Source organism: Dipodomys merriami, unplaced genomic scaffold (genome assembly GCF_024711535.1).
Source record: "Dipodomys merriami isolate MVZ:Mamm:240054 unplaced genomic scaffold, mDipMer1.0.p SCAF_194, whole genome shotgun sequence".
Lineage (NCBI taxonomy): Eukaryota > Metazoa > Chordata > Mammalia > Rodentia > Heteromyidae > Dipodomys > Dipodomys merriami.
The window spans coordinates 1,196,443-1,207,808 of NW_027203315.1; the positions used below are offsets into that span (position 1 = coordinate 1,196,443).

The 11,366-nt window shown below is 38.3% G+C and overlaps 1 protein-coding gene across 1 annotated transcript; it reads right to left on the reverse strand.

The window, feature by feature from the left end:
* Positions 1-3,026: 3,026 nt before the first annotated feature.
* On the reverse strand, positions 3,027-10,985 carry LOC138831377 (zinc finger protein ZFP2-like). Its single transcript, XM_070028491.1, has 5 exons — positions 10,929-10,985; positions 6,591-6,717; positions 5,307-5,396; positions 3,387-4,462; positions 3,027-3,314 (listed from the first exon to the last, which is right to left on the reverse strand). Exons 1-5 carry the CDS (start codon positions 10,983-10,985, stop codon positions 3,027-3,029), a joined length of 1,638 nt encoding a protein of 545 aa, XP_069884592.1.
* Positions 10,986-11,366: the final 381 nt, after the last annotated feature.

Here is an 11,366-nt window from a genome sequence, read left to right on the forward strand (position 1 = left end):
TGGAATACTGCAGTGTTTATTACACAGCCAGCAGTCTGCAACCGACCTGTTGTAACAAAGTCTTGCAGTCCACAAATTCACTTAGGCAGCTTGGAAACAGGACAGAAAGGAAAAAAAAAAGAATAAATAAACACCAAGAAACCAATCAGCACCAAGAGAGTGCTGAATTGGGACACTATGATGATCGGAGACAAGCCAGGAGACAGGACACAGGACAAGATCACAGAGATATACCATGGCATCTGGTGTCACTGCTGGTGCAGCCTAAATAGGGCCTAAGCAGGAGGCAGGTCCACAGGAAATTCCAGTCCCAGGCACTGGACTAACAGATTGAGTAACATATCAACCAAATTCTCACCCCTGCTTGCAGGGATCCAGCCACACCGATCAGTTGGGTGGCAAGTGATGGATGGGGGGGCATTTCCTTCCACCTGCATGAAGACAAGATGTCAGACCCCACCATCCACCATGTGGCCAATAGGGCAACAGCCACACCTGACCTCCTTACTTAATATTAATGAATTATTAAGTCAATTTATAAAATATTACAGCCTCCTTACCATTTTGTAAACAGTTCAAGAATTTCCTGTTTGTAAAAGCCAATTTTCTTGAGCCCCATGTCTGAAACAATTATTCTCACATTCACTAAAAATTAAACATTCTTTTTTTTTTTTTGTCCAGCCATGGGGCCTGAACTCTGGGCCTGAACGCTGTCCCTCAGCTCTTCAGCTCAAGTCTAGAGCCCTACCACTTGAGCCACAGCGCCACTTTCGGGTTTTTTCTTTTTTTGCTTATGTGGTGCTGAGGAATCGAAACCAGGGCCTCAGGCATGCAAGGCACGCACTCTATCACTGAGCCACCTTCCCAGCCCCTAAACATTCTTCTTTTGAATAGTTCATTTTTTCCTTCTTCCTCATTTTTTCCCTTCCTCTTTCCCTCTCTCACATCACTCCTTCCTTTCTTCCTTCCTTTCTTCCTTCTTTCCATCGTTCCTTCCTTCCTTCCTCTTAGGGCCTAGAAGTGATGCTATAACTCAAGTGGCAGATGGTTTTATTTTTTTGTTAACTTCAATTTTTGTGAGAGGTTGATCAATATCTTTGTGTGCTTGATTATTTCCCCTAATGTCCTATCCACTTTGGCCCTCTATGAGATAACACAGGTGCGACACATCATCCACACTGGTGTTTTGTAATAGCTTGCTCAGAAGAACAACTAAATAGACTAAGAGTGAATCAATCACAAGTTGCTCATCACCAGTGATTAGTTAAAGAAAAGAGCAAACACTGAAGACACTTTGGGGTTCTCCCCCAAGGCACAATGCAGATTCTAGTCTTTATTAATCCATCATATTTTTAAATATATATTTTATTGTAAACATACTGTACAGATTGGTTATACCATTATGAGTTAGGTCATGAATACATTTCCTTTTGAGCATTGTTAACCCTCTGAGAAAGATTTTACTACTATATATGTACTGCAATAAGAACTAATATCTTCCTTTAGATCTTCCATTCAAAAACTGAACTGGAATAAGTAAGTCATTTGTACTATAACGCATGGATCACACATACAGAGGGAGACTTAAGGGAACAGTAGAAATATGGTTGTTCTCATGTTCTTGCCACCAATCCTAACACTATTTACTCATCTATTGTTCCCATAAGCATGTTGGAGATGACCTGAATCCAGTCCCAAAGGGCTAGAACTCATATTTCTAAGAAGAATTCATCAAATTACCTTGACACACCATTCCTTAGTATAAAAGACACAAGTGCATTATTTCAATCTCTTAATTACTTGTTGAGACTGGTTGTATCTACATGCTTTGGATAATATTGAAGGACAGCATACCCACTCAACATAATGACAAGTATTGGCTCAAAGAGAGCTGAAGAGTGAAGAATGGTTTCCCATCACCTTAGCTTACCTTTGCCATGAAGGATTTCTCTGTATAATTTACAGAGGTTTTCTAACAAAGATTTTCCTACATTGGGTTTCTTTCCTGGTTAAATATTTTAATAATTGCTGAAGGTTGGCTTCTGGTTGAAAGACTTCCTCTCATGTTTATATTGAGAGAAATTCTGTCATGTGGCCAGGTCTCTGATACCTGTACAGATGTGACTTCTGGCAAAATGTTTTCTGTACTCATAGTTTCTCTCCTGTGTATGATCTCACATATGCTGAGGACTCAGTTCTGATTGAAAGTCATTTCACATATGTTCTATTCACTACTTTCTTTTCTCCTATGTGAGTCAGTTCTCTGATGAACACTGAGGTATTCCTTTCAGGTCAAAGACCTTCCACATTTGTAATATTCTTAAGATTACTCCGCTGTGTCTGTCCTATGAACTTGGATCTATGAATACTTAGTAAAGGACTTTCCACATTTGATATATTTGTATTTTCTCGCCTGTGTCAGTTCTGTGATGCAAACTGAGTTAGGACTTTTTCTTGAAAACCTTTCCATTTATTTTTCCTACATAGGATTTCTCTCCTCTTTGTGTGTGAGGGTGTGTGTGTGTCTGTGTGTCTGTGTTTTGTGTGTTCTGTTATGAACCCTGAGCTGTGTCTTGTAGTTGGAGGACTCCACATCTGCTATATCATAAGGTCTCTATCCTGTATTGGTTCTGTATTGCAATTTCAATTTTCTTACAGATCAAAGACTTTCCCCATTTGGTACAATCCTAAGTTATTTCATTTGTGTGAATCAACTTATGTATGTTAAGCTGTGACCTCCAGGTCTTTCCACACTGGTTGCATTCATAAGGTTTCTCTCCTTGTGTTCTGTGATGGATATTAAGGTTTCCCTTCCAGGTGAAAGAATTTCCATGCCTGCTACATACATAACATTTCTCTCTGGTGAGTTTTTTCTGATGGACAGAAAGGTTTATGTTCTGGGTAAAAGACTTTCCACATAGCTGACATTCATAAAATTTCTCTCCAGTGTTTGCTCTCTGGTGGACAGTAAGGTGTAGCTTCTGGCTGAAAATCTTTCCACACATATGGCATTCATAAGGTTTCTTTCATGTGTATTTTCTGATGGACAGTGAAGTTTTACTTCCAGGTGAAAGCCTTTCCACACGTGTTACATTCATAAGGTTTCTCTCCTGTGTGTGTGTTCTCTGGTGGCGAATAAGCTTTGATTTCTGGGTGAAACACTTTCCACACAGGTTACATTCATAAGGTCTCTCTCCTGTGTGTGCTCTGTGGTGGACAGTAAGATTTTCCTTTCGGGTGAAAGACTTTCCACACACATTACATTCATGAAGTTTCTCTCCTGTGTGTATTCTCTGGTGGCTAGTAAGATATGCCTTGCAGGTGAAAGACTTTCCACAAATGTTACATTCAAAAGGATACTCTTTTGTGTGTGTTCTCTGGTGAACAGTAAGCTTTGATTTCTGGATGAAAGACTTTCCACACACATTACATTCATAAGGTTTCTTTCCTGTGTGTGTTATCTGATGGGCAGTGAGGGTTGACATCCAGGTAAAGGACTTTTCACACAAGTTACATTCATAAATTTTCTCTCCTGTGTGTGTTCTCTGATGGGTAGTAAGATATTCCTTGTGGGTGAAAGACCTTCCGCAAATGTTACATTCAAAAGGTTTCTCTTTTGTGTGTGTTCTCTGGTGCCTAGTAAGCTTTGATTTCTGGGTGAAACACTTTCCACACAGGTTACATTCATAAGGTCTCTCTCCAGTGTGTGTTCTCTGGTGGACAGTAAGCTTTGATTTCTTGGTGAAAGACTTTCCACACATGTTACATTCATAAGGTTTCTCTCTAGTATGTGTTCTCAGGTGGACAGTAAGGTACGCCATCTTGGCGAAAGACTTTCCACACATGTTACATTCATAAGGTTTTTCTCCTTTGTGTGTTCTCTGGTGGCTAGTAAGATATGCCTTGCAGGAGAAAGACATTCCACAAATGTTACATTCAAAAGGTTTCCCTTTTGTGTGTATTCTTAGGTGAACAGTAAGCTTTGATTTCTGGATGAAAGACTTTCCACACACGTTACATTCAAAAGGTTTCTTTCCTGTGTGTGTTATCTTATGGACAGTGAGAGTTGACTTCCAGGAGAAGGACTTTCCACACAAGTTACATTCATAAATTTTCTCTCCTGTGTGTGTTCTCTGGTGTCTATTAAGATATGCCTTGCAGGTGAAAGATTTTCCACAAATGTTGCATTTAAAAGGTTTCTCTTTTGTGTGTGTTCTCTGGTGGACAGTAAGCTTTGATTTCTGGGTGAAAGACTTTTGACACATGTTACATTCATAAGGTTTCTCTCTTGTGTGTGTTCTCTGAGGGAGAATAAGGTGTGTCGTCTCGGTGATAGACCTTTCACACTGTTTATATTCTTCAACTACAGAAGACACATGAGGTCTATATGCAGCACATATTGTACCACGTTCACTGAAAGCATCCATGTTCTGACACCCAGTGAGCTTTTCTGTCCTCATCCCTAAGGAGTTCCCATTATTCTTAATCAGTTGTGACTTCTGTTTTGAGCTCAAATGAAAACTTCTTATAAGTCTCACTTTTTCCTCCCCTGGGTTACTATTCATGACTGCTACTTCAGAGAGATATTTATTGTGACTTTTCTGACAGGTGCTAATCACATCCTCCATTACTGGGACATCTAAAATGAATAATAGAAAAATAGACAAAAACATAAATGAGACCCACAAATTTCTTTCTATAACGATATTTCCTCACATTCTGTTACTAGATTGTCAAATATCAAAGCATTGCTTTATGCAGAATATATACTTTTCTCTGCAATGTAGTAATTAAGAAAGTAGTACTGACATTTTACAATGCAAAATAATGTTTTCCTGTACTTCAGATTATTATATGTTTCTCCAGGAAATATTTCCTGAAATTATTCATCTCCATACTCTTAATGCTTCCATTCTGAATCGCCCTCTATGCCCAGCACCACTGATAAGAAATTGTCCCCATCAGAGGATAGCAGCCCTACCATACTGCTATTTTCCTCCTACCTGCATAATAGTAGTTTAAAAGAAAATGAGATCTCCTTTCTACATTTCTTATTGTCTTTTTCTCTTTATGAATGACTTCTCTACAGAAAAAGAGAATTGCTAACATTAACTACACTGGCACACCAAATTCAGTTTGTCTCCACTTGAATTCTGGATTGAAAATTCCTTGAGACAAAGGATCACATAGTTCTCTGCCACACATGACTCAGGGGCACTAGCAATACTATTGCTCTGTACTGCTCAAGATAAACACACCCACTGGGCTCTGGATCCATCATCACAATTCAAGATGCTTTAACTCACCTGTAAAATTCTTGTCTGAGGTTTCTCTTATCCATGGTTCTGCACCTTGCTCCAGCTTCACAATCAATTCAGGTTTAGGACCACAGTGCCCTGTGAATAAGAAATAGTGGAGAACAATTGCTCTTGCTGGGTCATCATTAATGTAAGGTCGCAGACATCCTGTTCATAAGGTTGTTCCTAAATCTGGTTTCTCAATTGTTTTTGTGGGGGGCGGTCGAGTTGTGGGGCCTGAACTCTGGGCCTTAGAGCTGTCTTTCAGCTCTTAAGTACAAGGCTAGCACTCTATCACTTGAGCCACAATGCCAATTCCAGCTTTTTTCCCCTGCTTATGTGGTGCTGAGATATCGAACACAGGGCCTCAAGCATGCAAGGCAATTGCTCTATCCCTGAGCCATCTTCCCAGCCCATGGTTTCTCTATTCTTAATAACTCCTTGGTGGCGTTTCCCCCAGCTTTGAGTTTATTGTGTCCATTGTGTGGCTTGAACTCAGCTCTTTTGCTCAAAGCTAGCATTCTACTAGTTTGAGTCTTGGCTACATTTCTAGTTTTTGAAGGTTAATTGGAGATAAGAGTTTCATGGTCATTTGTCCACAGTTGCTGGCTTCAAACCAAAATCTTCAGATTTCAGCCTCCAGAGTATCTAGAATTCCAATCTTGATGTACTAAACTCTGTGTCAAGTTTGGCTTACAAATACACACTTTCACCTACTGATTTCCAGACCATACTGTCAGTAGTAATGTATATTCTATCTAGACTGTAGATCCACCTATAATAATTACCCCAAGTCTGGGAAGTCAGTCTCCTCTTATTGGATCATAGTTTAGAACTTTTGTCCAACTACTGATTAGAAATCTTAAAGACTGAGAATAAAATTAGCTCTTGAGTTACATATAATGAAGTTGAAGTTTCCCTTACAAAGAAATGATACTTCCCATGGACTGGAATCTTTATTATTTTTTTTTTTTAGAAAATGTTATGGTCCAAAGGCTTACAACTGTAACCCTTCATTGACGAGGTGAGATCAGAACAGGCAGGCTTCAAACCAACCTGGGCATGGAAACCCAGAATATACCCTAAAACAAAAGCCAAAATGGAGTTGTGGTTCATGCAGTAGTGCGAAAGGCAAACAACACCAAGCTCCCAGACCTGAATTTGGCTGGCTTGTATACTAGCAGTTTTTTAGCTGGGAATGGACTGGAATCTTATACCTAGATAACATAAACAGTCAAATGTCTACTAAAATAAAAGCACTTGATCTTCCAAGAAAAAGTGACCTTTGCTCACCCAAGGCCATTAGGTTGCTATAGGTCTCCAGCATCACATCTCTGTGAAGGGTCCGCTGACTAGTATCCAGATCCTGCCACTCCTTCCAGGTGAAGTACACAGCCACATCATCAAATGACATCAGCTTCTGTAATGGCACATTTCCATCAAGAAATTAGACCTAGGTCATGAGAATTCCAATCTGGAATTTCATTATGCTGCAGGAATGCTTTTTTCTTACATAAAATGTTTGCATCTTGCTACAAAACTAAAAGTGGACCCCAGCCTATCACCATGAACCAACATCAACTCAAAATGGATTAAAGACCTCAACATTAAACCTGAATCTCTGAAACTACTGTAGGACAGAGTAGGAGAAACACTTGAACTAATATGCACAGGAAGGAACTTCCTGAACAGAGTCCAAAGGTCACAACAAGTTGGAGATAGACCCGACAGATGGGACTACCTTAAAATAAAAAGCTTCTGCACAGCTAAATCTATCGCAACCAAGCTAGAAAGACTACCAACTAATAGGGAAAAAGTATTTACCAGCAATATATCAGACAAGGGGTTAACATCCTGTATGTACAGGGAACTCAAGAAACTAATCCCTCCCAAACCTAAAAATCCAATTATTAAATGGGCAAGGGAACTAAAAAGGGACTTCTCAAATGAAGAAATAAAAATGGCAAAGAAACACATGAGGAAATGTTCATCATCCCTGGTGGTGAAGGAATTGCAAATAAAGACAACCCTGAGATACCACCTTACCCCAGTCAGAATGTCCCACATCCACAAATCAGCCAACGACAAATGCTGGAGTGGATGTGGAGAAAGAGGAACCCTATTACACTGCTGGTGGGAATGTACACTTACACAATCAATTTGGAAAGCAGTCTGGAGGGTCCTTAGAAATCTAAAGATTGATCTCCCTTACTACCCAGTCATATCACTTCTAGGCATCTACCCTGAACAACAGGAACCAATATACAAGGACACGTGCACCTCCATTGTTTATTGTAGCACTGTTCACAATACCTAGGATATAGAAACAACCCAGATGCCCCACCACAGATGAATGGATCCAAAAATTGTGGTATCTATACACAATGGAATATTATGCAGCCATTAGAAATGACAAAATAGTGGCACTTGCAGGGAAATGGATGGAGCTAGAAGGAATCATGTTGAGTGAGGTAAGCCAAGAGCAAAGAGACAAACGGTACATGGTCTCCCTGATAAGTGGATGCTAAATCCAAAATGTTAGGTGATACAACAAAACTAACAGGACTTAAGAAACAAAGAACTCCTACTCAACTGATCGAACCACTACTAAATATCCCCATGCTGCTGATCACATGTATTGTGTATAACATGTGAACACCATTATATGTTATAGACTGTGATAGACAATTTGCTCCAGGAAAGTTAGAATGAACTTGTGACTTTAAATGAGCATCATTATTCCACAATATTGTGAAATTCCGGAAATTATGTAATCACTTAATCACAATAAAAAAAAAAAAAGAACCTCGGGGAAGGTAGGAAGGGAGGGGATGGTATGGGGAAAACAATGGAGGGGGTAACAATGTTCAAGAGGAAATGTACTCATTACCTCACTCATGTAACTGTAACCCTCTGTATAGTATCATTACAATAAAAAAAGAAAAGGGAAAAAATGTTTGCTGCTTGCTGTGTTATCTATTCACTGGGAAAATTAAATAGCAAATTAGAAATATTTGACAATATATTAACCTGGTCATTAAAACACAGAGATTGGCAGGGCACTGGTGGCTTATCCTCCTAGTTATTCAGGAGGCTGAGGTCTGAGGATCTAGGTTCAAGGCTAGCCCTGGCAGGAAAGTCCATGAGACACTTATCTCCAATAAAACACCAGAAAGGTGAAAGTAGTACTACTGTTACTGAAGTGGTAGAGCACTCACATTGACCTGAAGAGCTGAAGGACAACAACCAGGCCCAGAATTCAAGCCCTATGACCAATAAAAATTACAGTTTCCCTAATGTATGAAAACACATTTCTGCTGCTAACAACAGAGACAAGATAAAAACTCTAAGGAGACAATAATGTGGCATGACAACAATAAGTCTAAGGAGGTGTCTGAAAAATTATATTATTTTTGATAAAATTTTATTACATATCAGGGTAAAATGAATTAAACAAATATTTTTTCTGCATTTACATATAGTGTTTCACCATAAATCCTATTTAGATTTTCTATTAACACATACTCTCATAAGCAAGCAGAACACATTCAGGATATGATATGGAGTACAGAACATAGGACATTACTAGACCTATGAGAAGCAGTGTCCACCTGAATATTAAAAAATACTAACATTACTCCAGAAAGTAGCTAATGATTTACTTGGTCCATATAAGATTTGTTTGAGTTCACACATTAAAATATCCTAGGTTAACCACGTTTGGTTTAAATACTAAATATTGAGAAGTGGTCACAGATACCCTGATATTTCCATCCTATGTAAAAAAGAACTGCTACCATGAAGTTTTGTAAATTTTGCTTACATTCTACAATACAAAATATAGGTGGAAGGGGAATAAAATATTCTTTTCATTTTAATAGGCTTCATGGAAGGTGGAGGAAAATGTATAGAAGCTCAAGGAACACTCAATATGACAAAAATGATGAATATGAACAAATGCTCAAATGTGTCACATATTCCTAAGTCATTTCTCCAGTAGATTTTTCAGGATATATTTCCACTTGTGTTAGTTAATAGCAAAATTCCTCAGAGATCCAAATCAATTCCTGAGCAAACATCTGTGAGATTTTGCAAGAAGTGATATTTCTAATGAAGAACACCTTGTCACTGTATATTTTTTTTTCATCAGAACCAGTTCCTCTCATATACTGGCAGTGAATTAACATATTCAAAAGTAGTGGGAAGGAAAAACTAAACAGAATACCACATCAAATGAAGTTAGACCAAAAATAACAGAATCAGGAGAAAACTGGGGAAGGAAATACTTTTCTGTAGGGAACTCTGAAGTTGAGCTGAAGGGGGAAAAAGTTTCAGAGGTTGGAATTCCAACCTGACTGAAATGAGAACACTGAGAGCTGGATGCAGAAGGGTTAAAAGAGAATTCTGGATCGGGTTAAGAGACTGGAGGGCAGGCCTTTTCCTTACTGTTGGAAAGATAGAAAGATAGCATCTGAAACTGAGCTGCTGTTCACCTTCAAGGCTAGGTAAGGTGAACTTCATGTCTGCATTTTCTCTGGGAGCCAGTCTTCTGTCTCAGGAGAATAAGGAAACATGTTTTCCTCACAACCTGTTGTGGCTCTGACTGTACTATTAATATAGATACTTCATTTTTGCATGTTATCAATGGTCATCTTCCCTGTGTGCACTCAAGCAACTATGCTTGCTTGCTTGCACCAAGGGAACAAGTGCCAGAGAACCTTTGGAACCCTGGTTTTCCCTAAGTCTATCTGTTTCTGTTTTTGTGATTTTCCAATTTTGTTTCTGGAAGTCTGTAGAACTCTCTAGGGAACAATTTTCCTATACAATGGGTAAGAAAAATGTCAAACCTAAGAGCCATGTCAGCAAAGTAAAACTGATCACTAAGAAAAAGTAGTTCCCAGATAGATCATTTGAAGAAAAGAAACAACTGAGACACGTATGGAGGAAAGAGGGAATGAGAAAAGTATGAAAAAATGATAGAAAGATAGACACAAAGAGAAAGACAAAAATAACCAACATTAGTGAATAGAAAATCAAAAACAGAGAGAGAAAATAGAGGAAAGAAATTTTGTGAGGATACTTTAGAAAATAAACAGGAATTTGTAGGAAGACCATAAAGTTTAGCAACAAATATAGCCTAAGTTTCAAGTAAGGCCAAGACCATGAAGTCGTCCAAGTACTATATATGGAGAGTAATTTAAGTACATATAGGTTAATCATTTCTTAAGAACACAGGAATGTGTGTGTGTGTCCATAACTCTATTTCAGCAATTCCAGGAAAATTTCACTGAAATAGTTTAATGTTACTCATGAGGATGTGATCTGTTTACAAGCTATCCTTCACCTTCCATGAGAAGTAACCTGCTCGGTGTCATTACATCACGTAATAGATTTGATTACATTTTATGACAAGATGAAAGCTAGACATTCTGAAGCCAATCTGCATTCAACTTAGAAAGAATATAACCATTTAATCTGCTAAACCTACAAGCAATCTTAATCTGATAATCTATAAGAATATGAATATGTTCCTGAGGCTGGAGCTGTGTGGTTGGAATTGTTTTAAATTCTTGAACATCTTTAGTTCATATAATGTAATAAAACCAAATGAGAAATGAAAAAACAACTCACCAGAGATCCATTCATTCTGTCTTTCTGCTGACAATGAGCGGAAGATTCTGGAAGCATGGCTGGGATGCAAGAAAAATGAATCTGTGAGACTTTCGGCCCAGAATTTCCTCTTGCAACATAATACATGGGCTGGAAAACGGCAAAGTCTTCTTATAAGAGAAGAATCTTTAATGTCTCAGGCAGAGCATTAAAGTCTCCAATCAATACAAATCCAGTCCATTTCCTGGTAGATAGATATTATTAAACCAACTAATTTCTATGTTTATGTACATACTACATTTATAAAACTGAATGTTCCTACAAAAATATTGAATAACTGAAAGCAAAAACATATCACATTTCCACTAAAAGTAATTATTACTGAATATACTTCAGGATGTATGAACTGCTTTTTATAATGCAAAAGTATCCTAGGAATCCATTGGAATTTGTTTTCTA